A 22,406-nucleotide genomic window follows, 5' to 3' on the forward strand; every position below is an offset into this window, starting at 1 on the left:
CGTTGAGTGACATGAAAAAGGTTGAATGTAGAAATAATGGGTCACATGAAATGAGTGGGAATCAACCTGTAAAATGTGCTCTTATTGTGAAAGTCTGCCTGCTGCTTCCTCATCCTGACTGGTTCCAGGAAATAGATCAGATGTCTGAGCATCCAGGAGTGGACTGGAAACTTTCTTCTTCTTCTTCAGCGCTTTGAATAAAGTGTAAGTTTGCTTTGTTTGCTGCTTTAACTTCAGTAATGTTGCTGTTTGTTTCTGCTCTGTCATGTTTCTACATGTTCACTTCTTATTTCAGCACAAACTTTGGATGACTGCTGTTTAAACATGGATCAATATGATTATTAGCTTATTGATTGACTGCAATCAGTCAATATTTCTATGAGATTATTGATGGACTTGAGTCAGTTTGATGAGCTGCTGATGTTTCTTTGTTGTTTTGTCATTCTGACTTTGGGTTTGTGGGTGAGTCTCTGCAGCTCCATGACTCCATCTGCTGGACTGATAGTAGAAGTGCAGCAGCTGATCTTCTCCAGGAGGATCTGAGTGGATGAATGATGTTTGTTTCCTGTGCAGGTGAAGGTAGAAAGTGTGTGTGAGCTGCTGTGATTTGAGCATCATGGATGAGTGTGAGGACAGAGAGGAGGGAGTCCCTCCCTCTAAAAGCTCTCTGTGTGGGGAACAGGAGAACCAGAGCAAAGCTCAGAGGTGAGACCACCATCTGTAACTGTCCAGGACTCTGCTGCATGTCAGAGCTCAGCATCACATCACTGCTGCATCATTATTGACAGGAATCCACCTGGACTTGGAGCTGGACCTCCATACAGCTATGTGTCCTTCAAGAGTGACCGGTCTAATCATCCCCTCATTAACTTTAAAGATCATCAACCTCCTGCTGCAGAGAAGTAAGCTGTAAAATCAAACTACTGACTGTTGTGTCACATGTTCTGTCATTGTTCCAAATATGTTCCATCATTAAATCACTCTGAAACTCTGCTTCATGATTTTTCCTTCCTGGCGATCTTCCTCTCTGTTTACCAGAATCCATCAGAGTCCAGAGTCCTCTGGACCTGAACCTGCATCCAGCTGTGTGTCCTTCAAGAGTGACTGGTCTAAGGGTCATCCTATTGACTTTAAAGGAGAACCAGGTCCTGCTGCAGAGAGGTAAGATGTTCAGAACAAGGTTTCAGAGCTGCTAGCTTGATAGCAGATGTTAGCCAGTATGTTAGCCAGCATGTTAGCCTACATGTTAGCCAGAATGTTAGCATGCATGTTAGCCTGTATGCTAATCTATATGTTAGCCTGTATGTTGACCTATATGTGAGCTTGTATGTTAGTCTACATGTTAGCCTGCATGTTAGCCTGTATTTAGCCTAAATGTTAGCTAACATGTTAGCCTACGTGTTGGCCTGGATGTTATATGTTAGTCTACATGTTAGCCTGTATGTTAGCGTGTATGCTAACCTGTATGTTAGCCTACATGTTAGCCGACATGTTAGCCTGCATGTTAGCCTATATGTTAGCCTACAGGGTGAATTCTTCATTGCTGATGGAGACGACTGATGCTGGACGAGGATGGAGAGGACAGGAAAATGGTTCTTGTTGTCCTCTCTGAGTTTAATCAGTCACCATCCAGACCTACAGAGCAGTTTTCCAGGTTCTCTCAGAAGTTCCAGCCCTGGAGGAGGAACTTTGAACTCCTAGAAACAGTACTGAAAGAGGTTCTACAGGGACGGTTCCTGTGGTCAGAACGAAGATTGATGATGAGCCAAAATGAAGAGAAAGTTCCTGCAGTGGAAAACAGACAAATGTTGGAATCTCTAATGAACATCATGGACCTTCAGCTGGTGTTTGTCTCTGTGTGATAAAGTGAGAGTTAACTGTTGATGTTGATCCACAGAGTGGAGCAGCAGAACTCAGAGGTTCCCAGAGCTCAGTCTGTCCAGCAGCATGACCTGGACTCCATATTCATGGTGAGTTCATGGACAACAAGTTGTTCTCCATCTGTTGTGTTCAGGCGTCTCCATGCTGCTCTTTGTAGACCAGTGGACTGTCAGTGTGTCCAACATGGATCTGATGTTTGGCTGCATGATTTGACTCTGATGGACTCATTGACACATTTCTCTGTTCCAGCTGCTGGAGGACAACATGGTGACTTTTGTGAAGATGGAGCTGAAGAAGATGCAGAAGCTTGTGAGTCCACATTACCCAGAATGCTCCTCAGAGAGTCAGAGGGCGGATGAGGAGGAGTTGGAGGGTGATGATGAAGATGAGAGGAGCAGCAGAGAGATGTTTGAGCAGATCACAGTGTTGTTCCTGAGGAGGATGAAGCAGGAGAAGCTGGCTGACTGTCTGCAGAGCAGTAAGAGGATTTGTGTAAAGACTGAAGCTGCTGATCAACAAAACATTTACTAAAGTCTCAGAATATCTTCACACAGTCAGTCTTTAGGGGACAAACTGTCACCTTCACTTTATTGCTACTTTGGTGCTTTAATATCCAGGTTACTTCTACTTCACTCTTTCTTTCTTGTGTTTTCATTCAGAATTTGCTGCTGCTTGTGGACGTGAACTTAAACATGGTCTGAAGAAGAAGTTCCAGAGAGTGTTCGAGGGCATCGCTAAAGCAGGACAGAAGACCCTCCTGAATGAGATCTACACAGAGCTGTACATCACAGAGGGAGGGACTGCAGAGGTCAATGATGAACATGAGGTCAGACAGATTGAAGCAGCATCCAGGAAAGCAGACAGAGCAGAAAGAAGCATCAGAGCAGAAGACATCCTTAAAGGCTCACCTGGAAGAAATGGACCAATCAGGACAGTGATGACAAAGGGAGTGGCTGGCATCGGGAAAACAGTGTTAACACAGAAGTTGACTCTGGACTGGGCTGAAGGCAAAAGCAACCAGGACATCCACTTCATGTTTCCATTGACTTTCAGAGAGCTGAATGTGCTGAAAGAGAGAAAGTTCAGCTTGATGGAACTTGTTAATCACTTCTTCAGTGAAACCAAAGCAGCAGGAATCTGCAGCTTTGAACACTTTCAGGTTGTGTTGATCTTTGACGGTCTGGATGAGTGTCGCCTTCCTCTGGACTTCCACAATAATGAGGACCTGACTGATGTTAGAGAGTCCACCTCAGTGGATGTGCTGCTGACAAACCTGATCAGGGGGAATCTGCTTCCCTCTGCTCGCCTCTGGATAACCACCCGACCTGCAGCAGCCAATCAGATCCCTCCTGACTGCGTGGACATGGTGACGGAGGTCAGAGGGTTCACCGACCCACAGAAGGAGGAGTACTTCAGGAAGAGATTCAGAGATAGGAGGAAGGCCAGCAGCATCATCTCCCACATGAAGAAGTCACGAAGCCTCCACATCATGTGCCACATCCCAGTGTTCTGCTGGATCACTGCTACAGTTCTGGAGGAGCTGCTGAGAAGCAGAGAGGGAGGAGATCTGCCCAGAACCCTGACTGAGATGTTCATCCACCACCTGGTGGTTCAGACCAAAGTCAAGAAGGTCAAGTATGATGGAGGAGCTGAGACAGATCCACACTGGAGTCCAGACAGCAGGAGGATGATTGAGTCTCTGGGAAAACTGGCTTTTATTCAGCTGCGGAAAGGAAACCTGATCTTCTATGAGTCCGACCTGACAGAGTGTGGCATCGATGTGGAAGCAGCCTCAGTGTACTCAGGAGTGTTCACACAGATCTTTAAAGAGGAGAGAGGACTGTACCAGGACAAGGTGTTCTGCTTCGTCCATCTGAGCGTTCAGGAGTTTCTGGCTGCTCTTCATGTTAATCAGACCTTCATCAACTCTGGAATCAACCTGTTGGAAAAACAACAAACATCCAAGAAGCTGAAAGTATCTCTTAAGAAACCTAAACTGAAACATCTCCACCAGAGAGCAGTGGACGAAGCCTTACAGAGTGCAAACGGACACCTGGACTTGTTCCTGCGCTTCCTCCTGGGTCTGTCACTGCCGACCAATCAGAATCTCCTACCAGACCTGCTGACCCAGACAGGAAGTAGCTCACAGACCAATCAGGAAACAGTGGAGTACATCAAGAAGAAGATCAGTGCGAATGTGTCTGCAGAGAGAAGCATCAATCTGTTCCACTGTCTGAATGAACTGAAGGATGTTTCTCTAGTGGAGGAGATCCAACAGTCCCTGAGATCAGGACGTCTGTCCACAGATGAACTGTCTCCTGCTCAGTGGTCAGCTCTGGGCTTCATCTTACTGTCATCAGGAGAACATCTGGACGTGTTTGACCTGAAGAAATACTCTGCTTCAGAAGAGGCTCTTCTGAGGCTGCTGCCAGTGGTCAAAGCCTCCAAGAAAGTTGTGTAAGTCGTTGAAGACTGAAGATCCTTTTTCATTTTGCTGCTGTTTCATCACTATAATGTGCTTTTTGTCTCTTCAGACTGAGTGGCTGTAATCTGTCAGAGAGAAGCTGTGGAGCTCTGTCCTCAGTCCTCAGCTCCCAGTCCTCCAGTGTGACAGAGCTGGACCTGACTAACAACAACCTGCAGGATTCAGGAGTGGAGAGTCTTTCTGCTGGACTGGAGAGTCCACACTGTAAACTGGAAGCTCTCAGGTCAGGACTCACACTTTGAAACTGATGTGATTTCTATCAGTGGATAAACAGCTAACCTGAGTATAATCATTTCTGCTGGTGGGATTCATCAAATGAGCTTTTACTGAACTTGTGCAGGACTTTGTCAGGGTTTATTTTTGACATGATTAAATCCCACTAATCATGGCTGAGATTGTTGATTTGCTTGAGACGCATGAAATGTGCAGCAAAATGTATCTGAAAGACAAAGAAGAAAAGAGAGAGAGAAACATCCAGCCAAGTGTTGTCCATCAGGTTTGTGTTGTTTTGTGTGTGCAGGCTGTCAGGCTGTCTGGTCACAAAGAAAGGCTGTGCTTCTCTGGCCTCAGCTCTGAGCTTGAAGACCTCAAATCTGAGAGAGCTGGACCTGAGCTACAACCATCCAGGAGTCTCAGGAGAGAAGATGCTGAGAGCAAAAGTGGAGGATCCACACTGTAGACTGGACACTCTCAGGTACAGACAGACAGATGCTCTCACTAAACTATCAGCCGAGCGCACAAAAAAGAGTGGAAGCAGAAGAATGCTGTTAGCTCAGCTATGCACCATGACCAAAAGGAAACTGTTAGCCGAGCTTAGCTCAAAGACAGGAAGCAGGGTAAACTTTTTCTTTTTTTTTTTATTTCAAAAAGTCACAGGTAACATCCAACATCAACATGATATTAAACATACAGTGACAGAGTTAACAAAAATCACTTTGAAGGAAGAAAGGAAGAGAAGAAAGGAAAGAAAGGAAACTAAAAATAAACAAACAAAAACCAGCTGAACAAATTTAAACATTTATAGCAAATAAAATATTTTACAAATGTTCACAGTTTTTATTGCTTTCTGGTTATCAGATGGAGCTATTGACTTTAAATAATATTCAGATTCTTTATGGAAGACAAGATAATTTGGCATTTGATGACTGAATTTTGATTTATGAATGTGAAATTTTACTAATATTAACATGAGATTGATGGTAAAGGCCTTGTCTTTTTCATATCCATCCTGTGTGTAAACCCCAAAAATGATGTGTTTGTAGAGCAAATCAATCTGCAGATTTAGTTTTTCTGAACAAAATGTAGAAATTTCCTTCCACATTTTTCTGCTGTAACTACAGTACCAAAAAATGTGGTACTGTTTCTGGCTGTTCAGAGCAAAAAGAACATCTTACATCTATATCACGTTTGAACTTAGTCACATAATGTTTTACAGGATGGATTTTATGCAAGATTTTAACAGAAATTTCCCTAACTTTGTTCAACATGAATTTGTGAGGTAAAAGCCAAACCTGAGACCAAGAGATATTATTAATAAAAGCGTTCCAGTAATGGATAACATCGGGTTTTGTTGTGGTTTCTCTTTGGAACAGTGCACGTATAGCTCTGTTGTTATTCTTTGCCGTCCCAAAGCATATTTTGCCACAATAAGTGTCACATGGATTAACAACATGTATATCTGCTGCAAGAGAGGAGGCAGTGCACAGAGTCACAACACCAGCTGGAATGGAGCTAATGACCTTTGTAAACTCTTCAAGTGTTGAAGGGAATGGATACTTTTCACAGAATTCAGTGTCATTAATAAAATGGCCACTAGGGGTCAGAAGCTGTGAGACGAAGTCAATTTTGTTGTTAAACCAGCTATTGAGAAAGATGCTTTTATTTTTATGCAGTATATCCCCATTATTCCAGAGATAATACCGATGTGGAGAGAAATTGTGCTTGTAGGCCGTTTTCCACGACAACAAAACCTGTTTGTGATAACTGGATAATTTTAGGGGAATCTTGTTTATTTGGTAGCAACAAACCAACAGAAAAGGGAGTCCTCCAGTTTGATTAAATACAAATTTAGGAATAAAGTTATATAAAGATGCATCATTTTTGAGAAAGATTTGAACCATTTGATTATAAGAACATTGTTCAGAATTGAAAAATCAACAAAGTCGAGGCCTCCATTTTTGTAGTTGTTAAGAATTACAGATTTTCTGATCTAGTGTGTACGGTTTTTCCACAGAAATTGAACAAGCATCTTATCAATAAATGTGACAGTTTTACAGTCCAGTGCCAGTGAGGAGGCGGCATACACAAGTCTGGAAATTCCCTCAGCTTTTGACAGAAGAGTTCACCTTTAAGTGATAAGTCTCTTTGTAGCCAAAGGTTACATTTATTCTGCACCTTTTTAATCCTTGGCTCAAAGTTGAGATGGCATCTCTCTCACTGATTTTTAATTACAGTAATCCCTAAATAGTTAACCTTACTCTTTACTCATATATCATCAATATCAGAACTTTAGAGAGCGAATAGCTCACACTTATGTAGGTTTAAGTACAAACCTGATGCATTTGAAAACATCTGGATTGCATTAATTGCAGGCTTTATCTGTAGGGCATTCTTTAAAAACAAGGCTGTATCATCAGCCAACTGACTTCAAAGTCTGCTTCGAGCAGCAATAGAGATGCCTTCCAACTTACAGAATTTGACAAAATGACAAAACATTTGAGCAACAACCAGGAAGAGGTAAACTGAGACAGGGCAGCCCTGTCTTACCCCTCTTTCCAAACAAAATCTCTGAGTTGTGCCATTACTCAGTTTTACCGAGCTATTGGCGCCAGCATAGAATGTTTTCATCACACTGCAAAAGTATGGCCCAAAACCAAACCTGTTAAGACCAGAAAACATAAACGAGTGTTCAGCTGTATCAAAGGCTTTGTGAAAGTCTCAAACTAAAATGAAACTGTCATCCCTAATAAGGTCAGCATAGTATGAGGTCTAAAACTAGCCTAATGTTATTGAAAATATGCCTGTTACTCATAAACCCAGACTGATTCTCATCAATAATAGAGTTAAGAGCATTTTTAAATCTTTTAGCAAAAACAAGAGCAAGAACTTTATAGTCATTGTTCAATAATGAAATTGGTCTCCAGTTATCAATGAAGAGAGGCTCCTTTCTTGGTTTAGGAATTAAAGTAATCCAGCCTTGTGTCATACTTGCTGGAAGAGTCCCTTTACTAATACCTTCAGAAAACTTTGAACAGAAATGGGGCCAAAAGTTCAGCAAAATCTATCTAGAATTCTGAAACAATACCATCAACTCCAGGTGACTTATTACTCTTAAGTTGCATCATTGCATCTAATACTTGTTGTTGTGTGAGAGGGGTGTCACACATCAACCGCTCTTCCTCCGTTATAGAGTTTGTAAAATCAACACATTAAACAGTCTATCCATTGCATCTTTGTCAGACTTTGTTTTATAAAGAGAGGAAAAGTAGCTACAGCAAAACTCAGAAATACTGCTCTTACTTTCAGTCACAACTCCATCAATGTTCAGTTGAGACATGGCATTGTACTTAGCATGAGTTTTTTCCACTTTAAAGAAACAGGAAGTCATTTGTTCACCGTGTTCAAGACACTTCAGTCTGGATCTACCAAAAGCACCCTCTGCTTTAACCTTATATATATCATCTAAAGTGTTTTGAAGTTCAATTCATTTTCATTTTTCATCATGTCAGAGATTTTCTGGTGCAATGCTAGCCAAGGACATTATATCTGTGATTACTTTCTCCTCATTTTGGCGTCTAGATTTGGCTAACTCACTTCCATATCTTCTTAAAAATCCACTGATTTCAAATTTAAGGAGTTCCCAATTTTTTCCATCATTTCCTTCCTTCAGAGCATTTAACCAATAAAACTGAATAATTCTACTCAGTTCATGTTTGACATTGTCATGCCTCAATGAAGAGCTATTCATCTTCCAATCAGAGAATTGCTTGGTGTCAACCATTCCTGGAAGGAGATGTAAATATGTAAGGATGGCTCTATGGTCAGTTAATGGGGTGGGGGTAGGACATTGATTGGAATATTGTCTTTAGAAAGTGATTTAGAGAGCAGCCAGTAATCCAGGCCAGACTGTCTGGAGCCATTTTTATTACTCCAAGTATTTGGAAACTTCTCTCTCCATACATCACATAAATCATACTTGTCAATTAAAGAGTTGAACTGAACATTTGGCTGTGAGCATTTAGCTGGAGGCCATCTATCATCACCTCATTCATGACCACATTAAAATCACCTCCTACAATTAAGTAAGCCTCAGGGAATGTCTGACTTAGAGCTGCAAGTTTACAGTCTAATGTAGGAATAAGTTTATCATTTTCTGATTTAGAATTATAACCTTACAAAAGAACAATAATCATTGCTTTGCCATTCCAGTCTACTATTAAACAAATCAAATGAGCTTGACTGTCACAGAGTGCATCAATTTTCCAGGAAAACTACCCTTTAAACAAGATCCCCCAGCAGAATGTTCTGTCCATGTCATCACCACATGTTGTTTCCCATTGATTTTTCCACAAGTTTACATCTTTGATAAGTGAGTGTGATTCTTGAAAAAAAACAAAATCAGTTTTCAGCTGTTTAACATTAAAAATAAAGCTTTACGCTTTACATTATTCCTCAGTCCCCGAGCATTGAGTGAGACAAGTGAGAAAGACATAAAAAAGAACAAATAAACAAAAAACCTTTATAACCTTCTAGCTATGTATATTCTGGCACACACACAAAAAGGAAAGGCAGCTCAGCGACACCTATAACCTGATGTTCTAGTTCATTAAATGAGATTTTCCAAAGGGATTTAAGGCAATGGGCTAGCATAGAGTGATATCACTGAAAAAAGAGGAAAAAGAAAAGAAAAAAAGTTCTGTTTTGCTGCACAATTGTACAAAATGATTTAAAGTTCTACAGTCAGTCAGTGAAGTTTGTATCAGTCTGGGAGAATGATGTCGCTCTGGTCCTTTATCAGTGGAACAGTGTGAGAGCCATGTAACGTCCATGTGTGCTGCTGAAAGAGTCTCTGCTGCTCTGACCGTCCTCCTCCTTTCAGGGTGACGCCTGCTGGAGTCCCATGGTTGACCCCAGGTCTGAGGAAGTGTAAGTGTGTTTGAATGGATTGATGGAAACAAAGGAGCACATTCAAGCATCTTCAAAGTGTCATATCTCTGAGGTCATCATCAAAGCTTTAATACTGATCACATGATCCATCAATAACTGCAGCTGTGTTGTGTTTGTTCTCTCCATCAGATTCCTGTCAACTCACAGTCGACACAAACACAGTATACGGATACCTCAAACTGTCTGACAACAACAGGAAGGTGACACATGTGGGGGGGGATCAGTGGTATCCTGATCATCCAGACAGGTTTGACTACTGGCCTCAGCTGCTGTGTAGAACTGGTCTGACTGGTCGCTGTTACTGGGAGGTGGAGTGGAGAGGAGAGGTTTATATATCAGTGAGTTACAGAGGAATCAGAAGGAAAGGAAGCAGTGATGACTGTAAGTTTGGATTTAATGATCAGTCCTGGAGTCTGATCTGCTCTGATGATGATTCTGGTTACTCTGTCTATCACAATAACAGACAAACATCCATCAATTCCTCCAAAGTCTCTCACAGAGTTTCAGTTTATGTGGACGTTCCTGCTGGAACTCTGTCCTTCTACAGAGTCTCCTCTGACTCTCTGATCCTCCTCCACACCTTCAACACCACATTCATTGAAACTCTCTATCCTGGATTTGGGTTCTTCTTGTTTGGTTCCTCAGTGTCTCTGTGCTGAGTTGAGTCTCCAGAGTCTCCTCCTGGTAGAGAAACAGTGTTGAACAGATAGTTGAGTCTCTCCATGACTCTGTCCCTCACAAACATGTTTTCACATTCATGGATTAAATGTGTTTCTTTGTCAAATCCTTCTAAATGATTCCTTGTAAACTTGTTCCTCTTCAAAGATGGAAGTTGTGATTCTTCCAGGAGCCAAATGTGGTGTTTGCGTCTTTTTCCAGTCAAATGTTGAGAGTGAAAATCAGGATGTGGTGTTCCTCTGACGCTCACTTGAACTAAAAGCATTTGAGCTGCACAAAGTGTGAAATGAGAGAGGAAGCAGTGAATCTCCAAACTGCTGACAGACTTTCACACATTATTGTCCAGTGAAAATCAGCTTTTTGTGCAGCCACACTTGATCCTGATGTGAGTCTTTAAGTCCTGTTCTAGTGATGAAATGAGAACTTCCTTCATCTGTATCACTCTTTCCAAAGTATTCTGTGCTCTTCTGTCATTTATGTCTTATTGATACATCCATTTTTCTTTTTTACAATAAATAAGTGCTTCAATCCGTTATTTTTTTTTATAAGATTCTGAATTTCTGGTTTCATCAACAAATTCTACCAGATTTTATTTTTCCATCAAAGCTCCCATAACCCTAGCTATCTCTGGATCAAAATGTTTTCAGCATCGATATGATTCCAGTAGAATTTAAACCCACCAGGACTATCCAGATTACATTGAACTCTGTAAATTCAACATTTTTTAGCCTGTTTCATTCTATAAATGTTTTGTTTGGCCGTTAAAGGAGGTTTTCCTCACATTGTGGTGTATTTGAACCCTTCCATGGTCTAAATTCTTTGAACAGATCTTGTGCTGTAATCAATGTCTAACTTAGTTTTTATTTTCATTGCAGTGGTTGATTTTTCCAGAGCAAGATCAATGATTTTTAATACGTCTTTCTCCAGTTTTATTTGCTCTGCCTGTGGCTTTTAAACTATTCTAACTTTCTTTTTTATTCAATAAATGACTAATAACACACTTTGATCTTCATGTTTGTTTGCTTATTTGTTGATAAGTGGAATTTAATTTTCCATGTTGAATAATCAACGTTTATCCTCTTCCACGGTGGAAATGAAAACAGAAAAAAGATCTTTAGTAAAGCAGTAAAACTGACGCTTTTATTTTTTTATCTTTTTGTCTCCATTTTTAATTATATTTAATTAAATTTAGCCCTAAAAGCAAATATAAAGAACTCCAAAGACTAGAACAAAAACTACATATTTTTAGTCGTTAAAAGACTCAAAAACAAAACTTGTAAATAAATGATATTCTATGTTTTAATTTCTATCTTTTCTTATGATCACAGTCAGTGAGCGAGTAAAACATGAACAATCTAAAGTTCTGAACTTGAACTTCTTTCAAACTGATTTTTCTCTGAACAATCCAAATAAAGTATGAGGTCAAAGTGTGACGGTTAGATCAACATAAACTACTAATATCCCGTTGAAGCGCTATAGAAGCGTCAGAGCAGCAGATTGTAAAGTCTGGTCCAGATAAGGAGCTCTACAGTGAGGCTGACCGTCCATCATAGCTGTCTAACCTGGACCTCACATCTCTGAAAACGTTGGAGCTCATTTTTAATCAGCTTCATCTGGATAAACTGACCACAGATTGGACGTTTTTACAACCACTTTCTCACCTCAAATCATCTGAAAACTACGTTTAGTGTCACAATAACAGCAGTATTCCCAAAATACTTGAGTTTCCTCTGAAAGTTTCCTCCTCGGTCTTTGCTGCTGGTCTAAATGCATTCTGGGATATTTGGCTCCCCAAGTTTTTTGTTGTTTTATCTTTTATTAAGCATAATTTAACAACAAATAGGCACCAACTGTGTCCTACAATTCCACTGGTCCAAGCAGAAGAGAAGCAGAAAAGAAAGAAAAATAGAATTATCAGATCAGACAGCTTCAAATAAATGAACTTCTCAGGGGTTAATCAGTTTATAACATGAGAATCTGAGACAGTCTGAAGGAACTTCTATTTGACAGTTTGATTAAGGAGGAAAAGAAAAGTTTAAAACTCAGAGCAGCCTTAAAACATCTACATCTGTGTGTCTAAAACTCACCAGTTCTCATTCTATGATTCCACATAAATTCCAGATGTTTGTTGTGCATAAAGAGAGCAAACTTGATAGAATTGTATTCAAAGACAGGTTGAACGTTGTTTGTTAGCAACCATTCATGATTGTGTCCCTAAAGCTCCTCACAATAGTTCAGGAGGAGAACAGATGTTCTGGAGTTTCACATCTTCTCCATCAATGTGCATGTGTTCTTCTCCACATGAAATCTCCTTCTGGAACATTCTCTACATGGAGAAACATCAGAAAGAGTTTAGAAATGAACTTCTTTCATTTCAGCTCAGAAAGGAAAAGACAAATATCTGCTTGTGACTTTGATAGAGTCAGTCTGTGGAAATGTTGGAGATCCAACTTTTCTTTGAGCAGGAAGAGGAAAACATTCTTTAGTTCCTGATCATCTCACAATGTTGTTCTAACATTTAACGTGTCAAAATGTTGATCTGTCAATAAACAGCGTGTTAGAATGAGGAGTTCAGATGAATTCTGGAACATTCCTTTGATCACTGGAACAGCTTTGATTAGCAGAGAATGTTGTTTCTAGCAGCAATCTGAAGTCAGTTTAGTTTGAAAATCACGAGAACATCTTCATCCATTCAATGTGTTCCTTTCTCCATCCAATCCTTCACAAAGACACATTTCCTCCTGTACAAATCCTCCTGTTCTTCCACATTGTAGCTTTGTGTGGACTGAAGTTCTGCTTTAAAGCATTTTCCAGTAGAAGAACAGCTGCATGTGGAAATGTGATCATTTAAAGGATGGAAATCACATGTTAAAGAGAATGAGACAAAGATGAGGCGCTAAGGTAAAGCACAGATAATGTTCCTGTTTTCTAAAGTCATTTCATGGAACCATTCGTTGTTTGTAAATCAGTGACATTCAAAGCCCCTCCTCTACTCATTTTACCACATCACCTTTTAGCATCAAATCACATCACAGTCAATCTGCTGGATTTTCTTCATCCATCCATGTGAAACACATCAAGAATCTGCTGGATAAATTCATCCTGAAATCCTTCCATTTCTGTCCTCAATATTCTACCAAATATGAAAGATTCCTTTGGAAGCAGATCTTCAAGGATTTTAGATTTGATTTCCAACAATCAGAATGTTAGAAGTTTCCCTGTTGATCATATTTTACTGATAGTTTCTCCCAAATGTTTCAGCTCATTTTTACTGGAATATTCTGAAGTAAAGTTTGTGTTTTCTGGTGAATGGATCAGATCTCACATTTAGTTTCAATCAAACCCTGAGGCTTCTGGAAAATACACACAGCTTTAAAATAACGTTGGATCATCTGCTGACTGTGTCGTTATTAAATGCTTTTAGAGTTTCATTGTTTTAACCCTCGTGTCGTTTTAAAGTTTGAAAATGTGGAAAATAATAAATATTTTCCACAGTGAAACTTCTGATGTCCACATTTTAACATTTTTGGGACATTTTTGAGCATTTTTTGGTGGAAAAAGAAGAAATGTTTCTAAAGAACATTCACATAAAAATCAACCAAAATCCAGTAAATTCTCTGGATTCTGGTTGATTTTTATGTGAATGTTCTTAAAGAAAATATCAGAAGTTTTACTGATAAATATGGAATCACTTTAAATATTTTTAGGATTTTTTGGAAGATTTTACTCATTTTTTGAAAATATTTACAGAATTTTCCTGCCAAATTAGGGGGATTTTGTTTAGATTTTTTCAAATAAAACTTTTAAGGAATTATTGGAATTTTCTTCCTGAAGGTTTTTGCACATTTTCAGAAATTTGGTGAATTTTTTGCTGAATTTCTGGATTTTTTCCCTGTTTTTTGGTGGCGTAAATGAAGCCAACAGGAGGGTTGATATCCAGAGCTAATAATAAACAGCAGAGGACTGATGGGTCTCCTTGGTGTTTGCTCCTGTTAACATCTCATCTTCTAGTAGTTCCACATTGAAGGAATTCTGCTGGACAACATTGAGAGCATATGAATGAATTTTCACTCCAAAATAATGCAGTGAATGTCAAATAAAGTGGTGTTGAAGCTTGTCAGAAGCTTTCAATGAATGTAGAAAGAGTGTAAAAGCAGCATCCTCTACCAAATGAGCACAATCCATCAATCATCATCAAAGTGTCCAAATTCCAGAGAAGACATGAACTGCAGATTGTAAATGAGTCAAAGTATCCATTTAAAATCATTTCTAGACCATGATCACAAAGTCAAATACTAGATTGTTCTTTTGTCCTTTTCTGTCTCATTTTCACAATATTTTGTCTGGTTTTGTCTCATTTTGTGTCTTTTTTAATCTGACTTTTGTAGTAAAAAGCGGTCCGGCCCACTTGAGATCAAACTGGGCTAAATGTGGAACCTGAACTAAAATGAGTGTGACTCCCTGATTGAAAGCTTCTTTGAATGCTTCAAACAGTCATTCTCTAATATCAGCCCAGAAAAACGGATCAAAGTTGGTTGCAAGTCCATCTGGAGCCGCTGATTTCCCCAAAGACATTTTCATTCCAGCTCTATCAATCTCTCCAAACACGTGCTTTTAAAGTCAGTCTGAGGAAGAAATGCTTTGACTTTTGAAAGAAAAAGCTGCTGAATGTAAATGCTGATAGAATCTAAATCTTTCATCTGCTCTTTCTTCTGGATTGCTCCCAGTTTGATCATCAACATTTAGAGGCTGATTGCATTTCTCTCTAATCCACTGAAATAGGAACTGTTTTTCTCCCCATCTTCCATCCATTTAGCTCTGGATGCTAGAAATGCACCTGGTGCTTTATTCCAATCCAATTCATCTCCTTTAGATTGGAACCCAATCACTTCTTCTTTCTTCCTATCAGAGAACACATTCATTTTACAACACTCATTCATATCATTCATCAACTGTCTTTCTCATTCTTTGGCTTTCTGACACATTCTTTGACCACAATCTACTGAGTTTTCTCTCACTTTATGTTGGAAAAATTCACATTTACTTCCAGAAGAACCAACGCCATCGTCTGACTTTAACCCTCCTGTTGTCTTCATTCACCAAAAACATTGTTTCCTGCTCTGAAAATTTTTTTAAAAATTCATCAAAAAAAATTCCACAAATTTCTGAAAATGTGTAAAACCTTCAGGAAGAAAATTACAATAATTCCTTAAAACTTTTATTTTAAAAACAAAACAAAATCCCCCTAATTTGGCTGGAAAATTCTTGTAAATATTTTCATAAAATGAGTAAAAATCTTCCAAAAAATCCTAAAAATATCTAAAATGATTCCATATTTATCAGTAAAACTTCTGATATTTTCTTTGAGAACATTCACATAAAAATCAACCAAAATGCAGAGAATTTACTGGATTTTGGTTGATTTTTATGTGAATGTTCTTTAGAAACATGTCTAACGTTTCCTTTTTTCCACCAAAAAATGTTCAAAATTTCCCAAAAATGTTAAAATGTGGACATCAGAAGTTTCACTGTGAAAATATTTTTTTTCTCCACATTTTAAACTTTAAAACGGATCAATCTGAGCCTCAGGACGACACGAGGGTGAACTGAAGATCAGATTTTTCTCTCCATACTACAGTTCTGCTCATCTTCTCAGAAACCAGCGTTGAATTTCCAGTCTTTCTGTCTAAATGTTCTTCCTGTTTCAGGCATTAATGAAACAGTAATTCCACAGGGATCAGTAGTAGGAGCCGCTCACATTTCAGTCTGACAGACACATTTGAACATTTCTCGAGTTGTCAGCCACAGATCTGTTCTTGATTTACAGCTTCCATGAGGCCTGATCCATGAAAACTGTCTGAAATGAGGATCATTATGTGTCCATTTGTGCCAAATGTTTTGATGTTTTGATTGTATTTGTGCTCCACATGTTTGGTAGGGAGTCTATCCAACCATTGGTCAGGAACACAATTCACTAAAATATGATCAGTTGGTTATTTTTTTTGAAATTCTCTTATAATATCAAAATGTTGTTCTCAGATTCTCCATTCCATCCATAAACGTTTAGGGGGATCCATGTTGTCCCTTAATATTCAAACTGCAGTAATCCAGTGTCCTTCCATGTCTCCTTTAGATTCCATGACGTTTCCTGGACACTTATTCATGCTTATGGCTGTTCCCACACATCTGATAGTTCCTTGGAGAAACTAAATTGTGTCTCCTCATTGTTTGCTTCAAAATATGAAATCCTCTTCAGTGACATGAGTCTCTTGTAAAAAAAAAGAAAATACCTTGTGCCTGTTGTCCTTTGTAAAATAAAAATCCATCCTTTCTCTTAGTACTGTCTTTAAGTCCCCTGGTATTTAAGGAAATAAAGACAACTTTGAAAATCAAGCCAGAAGTCTCTCTGATCCAACTAACAAGTCAGGACTCTCTGGGATTCAATCTTGGAAAAGTCATGTTGATGATCCACCACTAGATGGCAGCAGAGACTCACACACAAACCTCTGTCCCTGTAACTCAATAATCAATAATACTGAAATGTTACGAACCAATCAACAAATCATGTTTTGATCATTTTATACATATCTGTGGTAGTTTTATCTCATATTTTGGTCATTTTATACATATCTGTGGTAGTTTTATCTCATATTTTGGTCATTTTATACATATTTGTGGTAGTTTTATCTCATATTTTGGTCATTTTATACATATTTGTGGTAGTTTTACCTCATATTTTGCTCATTTTAAACATATTTATGGTAGTTTTATCTCATATTTTCGTCATTTTATTCATATTCGTGGTCGTATCTTTACCAGTGTCTCCAGAGCCACATGCAGTAAAAAAGAAGTGATGAAATGAGCTTTCTGTTCTCTCAAACATCCAGTAAAACTCGTCTTTGTTTCTCTGTTCTGTTCTTCTTTTAGTCAAAGCCAGTCAGGATTGTGGTAGATTTGTTCTTCTTTTCAAACGTCTTTCGGAGCAGTGATGAGGACCAAATGCATCCATATCAGAGGGAAAAGTTCACATGTGTCTTATTGTGAGTGGTCTGTGGTGTTTACAGTTTCTTTGTGTTTCTTTGTGTCAGAGTTTCCAGGAGACGTTCCGTAGAAGAACCCAGTCAGTGATCAGAACGGCTGATATGTGTTCGTCTCTGTTTGTGCTCCCATCGCTCATGAAAAGCTCAAAGGGTACCTTGATATTTTATTGTCGTTTTACAGAATAGATCCTGTCAATAATGAATATTTAACTGTCACTTTTTAACCAGTTTACTGTTCCTTCATAGATTTTCACTGTTTTGATCAATTACAGTAAAATCAAAGGAAAAAAGTTCTAATTTAAACATTAACTGTAAAAAAAAACAAAACAAATTTTAAAACAGGTCAAAACTTTAAAATACATTCAGGACAAAAATCAGTATTTTTATGAAAGGTAATTAGATTTTTACCACATTAATATCACATGGTATGAATGAACTAAAGTAATATTCATCCATGAGGACCAGCTGGACCAGAGATAGTCTCTGATTTCCCTTTCTCTGTCTAAGCTCTGGGCTGCACAGTGGACTAAGTGGTTAGCACTTCTGCCTTACAGTAAGAAGATCCCTGGTTCAAATCCCAGCATGTTCTCCCTGGGCAGGTGTGGGTTTTCTCTGAGCACTCCGGCTTCCTCCCACAGTCCAAAAATATACTGAGGTTAATTGGTTACTCTAAATTTTCTGTGAGTGTGATTGTGTGTCTGTATATGTCGCCCTGTGACAGACTGGTGACCTGTTCCAGGGTGTCCCCTGCCTTTGCTTGAGTCAGCTGGGATAGACTCCAGCACCCCACCCCCACCCCTGCAGTCCTACTGAGGATAAAAATGGATGGAAGGAAGGATGGATGTCTGACCTCTGAACACCTTCATTTCTTTCACCATTTGCTGTCTTAATTTGTCTCTTTTTTTACCGTTCTATGTCTTCTTTGTGTCGTTATGTCCTAACTCTTTCAATTTCTGACATTTTCAGTCTTTTTTTTTCTGTAATTTTGGCCTCATTTTGTCTCATTTTTACCATTTTGTATCATAATTTGCCTCATTTTTCTCATTGTGTCTTAATTTGTCCAATTTTTAATCATTTTGTGTCTTAATTTTTCTCTCTTTTTTTTAATCATTCTATGTTTCCTTTTTCCCCGTCCGTGGTACCAGGCTCCATATGGGGCAGTCCTCTCCCCCGCCCTTCCTGACATTAATCAGGTGCAGCTGGGGCAGGAGGCAGCAGGTGTTCTGCGTCTGCAATCAGCTGATCTGGAGCCAGCAGGTGGGAGTGGTTCAGCCAATCACTCCTCAGAGCAGAAAAGCAGACCTCAGTCTTCACTCTGCTGGCCTGAGAACAAAGCAACAGTTAGTTCTGCTCCTGGTTCAGTTCAGCTCCTGGTGTTTTTACATTCAGTAGTGATGGAGGTGAACGTCAAGAAGCTCTGAGGCTTTCGGTAAGATTCAAAGCTTCAAATATTTGAGACAGACAGAAAGGCAACAAATGAGTGACTGAAACAGCTGATATTCCAGCAGTACTCCATATACAAACCTCTGGATCTCCACTACAGCTGGTGTGGTGCTGGGACTCTACATTCTGTCCAGCAAAGCCCACAAGTTGTAGTTCTCTTCACTGGTAGATGATGATGAATTCTCCAGCGGACCATCTTCTGTTGACTCTTCAATAAGGCCTTTCAGCAGCAGCCTGAGCACTGCTTGGATTTCTAAAGCCAACCTCTTTGAACCGTGGATCCAGGATGGTGCCACAGACAAGGAGTTCAGCTTTTCCAGGCCTCTGAATTCTTCATTCATGTTATGTCTCCAGGGTTAAACTGGTCTTTATTTAGTGGACACTGGAAGTGCTGTAGGTGCTCTTTTATTTGGGGGATTATTAAAGCTGGATTGTTTTGATCATTTCATTTGTTCTATCCATTTATTGAATCCACTTCATCTGAACTGAGCAACCAGGTGAAACTCTGGACTGGATGAAAGATTGTACCAAGAACTCTGTGTAGAGGAAGTGAAGGGCAGAAACCCCACAGTCTCATTACAAGGGCTAGCTGTCTTTTCAAACTGTGCTCCATCCTGGTCTCTGTTTGCACTTCCCACACAGGATTTGCTAGATGGAGTTCTCTAGTTAGTTTGGTTTGACTTGACTGACATAACTAAGTGCTCTGTTGGATTCCCTTCCCTACCTGTTCTCCTAACTCACTTGACAACTTATCAGGCTAAAGTCTGCGTTTTTCTGGCGGACATTTAATGTATCTGAAGTTCAGAATATTTCTGTGAACACTATCTGCCATCACAGCATTAAAGCAGGAGTTAAAATGAACTTTGAGTTACTTGTAAAGCGCTTTATAAATAAAGTTTATTATTATCACTGGACTGGACTGATTTTATTTTCTCACTGGTGAAAGGAATGAAAACCCTTTGAAATATTACAAAACAACAATCAAGCTTTTTTCCACTGCAGTATTTAACAGCAATCTGATCTGCTGATGTTAGCAAGACAAACAAGTGAAAGTTTCAGGATTTAACGAGAATTGTTCTTGAGATATTGATATTCAAACAGCCTCAAATTTAAATGTGAGGGGAAAAAAACTAGTGAAACTGGGTCTACAGTCCACTGAAAAACCTCTAAGAAAGTATCTGACGTACTGAGCTAATATTTCACAGATACCATGATGTACACATGGACAGACATCTGAAGTTCCAGTAAGTTGTAAAGCTGGTCTGGGGATGTGACTATTCTTTTTCTCCCAGCTGCTCCTCTCTCAAAGTGCACAGTTTCAATGTCCTGATTCCTGTTTTCTCTTTCTGAGCTGGTAAGATGGTGTAGCTGTGGATTTCAAATAGCTGGGCAAACTTCTACTGGTTGGATGAAGCCTTTAAAAACACAAGTTCTTGTGTGTGAGTGAACTCTAAGAAGTCCAGATCCAAAGGCAGGCGTCCGAATGAAGGAAGTGGTGTTGTCTGATAAGGTAGAAATCTGTTTCCTGCTTCGTTGCCCTGACAACAGTGATGTCATGACCCTTCCTTTTCCACTAAAATAGTTGTGCTCTTACTGTCTTCATGTCGCAGCTCCTTTTCTCCATCTGAAGGTGAGTAAAAGACACTTTAAACTGGTTTTTATCTTTTCTATATCTATAGAACATAACATTGATTGACTCATTTGTCGTATTTTAACTCAAAAACAACATTGTTGTAGCACAATTAAAATATTAAATAAATCTTTTTCCCTAAAAGCAAATCTTCAGACATGTTGGGGTGTTTTCAACCAGCAGGAGTTCTCAAACTGATGCTGAAATCAATGTTTTATCAGTAAATATCATTTGTGTTTGTCAGGCAGTTCTAAACATGAGTTGTTCTTTTCAGCAGAACTTCAGTTCAACAGTTGTAGGATGGAAATGATTTGAACTTGAAACCTGCACTAACAATCCCTCTGAGGTCTTCAAGTGTAATTTCTTTTAGTTCAGTCACAGCCAGAAAACTAAACACATCCTAAAAAAGACATTAAAACCTGAAAACTGATTGGTTCCATAAAAATACAGAAGAAATGTTGAGTTTTGGCTCATTTTGGTTCCAGTGATCCACTAATGAAGGTCCTGCTTTTTATTTAGACACAGTTTTAGTTTCCGTGCTTCCTGTCTTTATAAAGCAGCACATTAGAAAGTTCTTCAGAGATAAAAACGACTAAAACAAAGAACACAGGAAACTCAGACAGGAAGGCTGCAGCTGTAACCACATAAACAGGAAGTTCAGATGCAGTCCTTCAGCAGTTAGATTCACTCTGCAGAAATACAGACCAACCAACAGCTGGAAGACAAACCAAGAACGTCCTCCAAGGCTTCAAGAAGAACCTGACCTATGAGACCAAGAACACAAGAACTGAAAAGCCAGGAAGTGGAAGAAGATTCACAGATGAGTCCTGAGTTGGTCCAAAATAACTCAAAACTACTCCAAAGTGAGATAAAAAGTTACAGAATGACTCAAAATTTGTCCAAAATGACTTTAAATGGTCTGAATGTGATCTGGAATTAGTTTGAAATTCATTCAAAATTACTCAAAATTTTTCAAGATTTGCTTAAAATAGGTTACTACTAGTAACTCTAGTGGTTACTACTTTTGCCTTGCAGCAAGAAGATCCCCGGTTCAAATCCCGGCCTGGGATCTTTCTGCATGGAGTTTGCATGTTCTCCCTGTGCATGGTGGGTTTTCTCCGGGTACTCCGGCTTCCTCCCACAGTCCAAAAATATGCTGAGGTTAATTGGTTACTCTAAATTGTCCGTAGGTGTGAATGTGAGTGTGATTGTGTGTCTGTATATGTAACCCTGTGACAGACTGGTGACCTGTCCAGGGTGTCCCCTGCCTTCATCCGAGTCAGCTGGGATAGACTCCAGCACCCCCCATGACCCTAGTGAGGATAAAGTGGTGTATAGAGAATGGATGGATGGATGTTGCATTGTTGTTTCTTCTGTCAGACATTGGTTATGTTTTATGTTTTTGTACATGTATATTTTTATATCAGAATCAGAATCAGAACCAGAATCAGCATAGGTTTTTATTGCCAAGTAGGTTTTTACACTTACAAGGAATTTTCTCTGGTGCTCTTGGTGCAAGTACAGATAAGTAAAATAAAATAGTAAGTAAGGAGATGTAAGAAATATGGTTAAATACACAAGGTATGTGCAGTTACTACGCAGTAGTAGTTAATACGGTCAACAGAGCTGATTTGCAGTGGCACGGGCAGTGTTTGTCAGCGATGCAGCAGAGGGGAAGAAGCTGTTCTTGTGGGGGGAGGTTTTAGTCCTGATGGACCGCAGCCTCTTGCCTGAGGGTTTCAAAAAGTTTGTGTCCAGGGTGAGAGGGGTCAGCCAGGATCTTGGTTGCACGCCTTAAAAGCCTAGAGGTGTACAGATCCTGGAGAGATGGCAGGTTACAACCGATCACCTTCTCAGCAGAGCGGATGATGCGCTGCAGCCTGCTCTTGTCCTGAGCAGTGGCTGTAGGGTACCAGACGGTGATGGAGGAGGAGAGGATGGACTATATGATGGCCGTGTAGAAGTGCACCATCATCGTCTTTGGTAGGTTGAACTTCTTCAGCTGTCTCAGGAAGTACATCCTCTGCTGTGCCTTCTTGGTTATGAAGGTGATGTTCGTCTCCCACTTCAGGTCCTAGGAGAT

At 39.5% G+C, this 22,406-nt stretch overlaps 1 protein-coding gene across 1 annotated transcript; it reads left to right on the top strand.

Annotated features, from left to right (window-relative positions):
* Positions 1-210: 210 nt before the first annotated feature.
* Positions 211-11,210, top strand: LOC110946434 (NLR family CARD domain-containing protein 3-like). The gene is made up of 10 exons (XM_051943564.1): positions 211-705; positions 789-902; positions 1,039-1,161; positions 1,898-1,970; positions 2,131-2,359; positions 2,541-4,338; positions 4,416-4,589; positions 4,887-5,060; positions 9,465-9,511; positions 9,662-11,210. Exons 1-10 carry the CDS (start codon positions 617-619, stop codon positions 10,189-10,191), a joined length of 3,351 nt encoding a protein of 1,116 aa, XP_051799524.1. The 5' UTR covers positions 211-616; the 3' UTR covers positions 10,192-11,210.
* The last annotated feature ends 11,196 nt before the right edge of the window (positions 11,211-22,406 follow it).

Source organism: Acanthochromis polyacanthus, chromosome 22, assembly GCF_021347895.1.
Source record: "Acanthochromis polyacanthus isolate Apoly-LR-REF ecotype Palm Island chromosome 22, KAUST_Apoly_ChrSc, whole genome shotgun sequence".
Taxonomy (NCBI): Eukaryota; Metazoa; Chordata; class Actinopteri; family Pomacentridae; genus Acanthochromis; species Acanthochromis polyacanthus.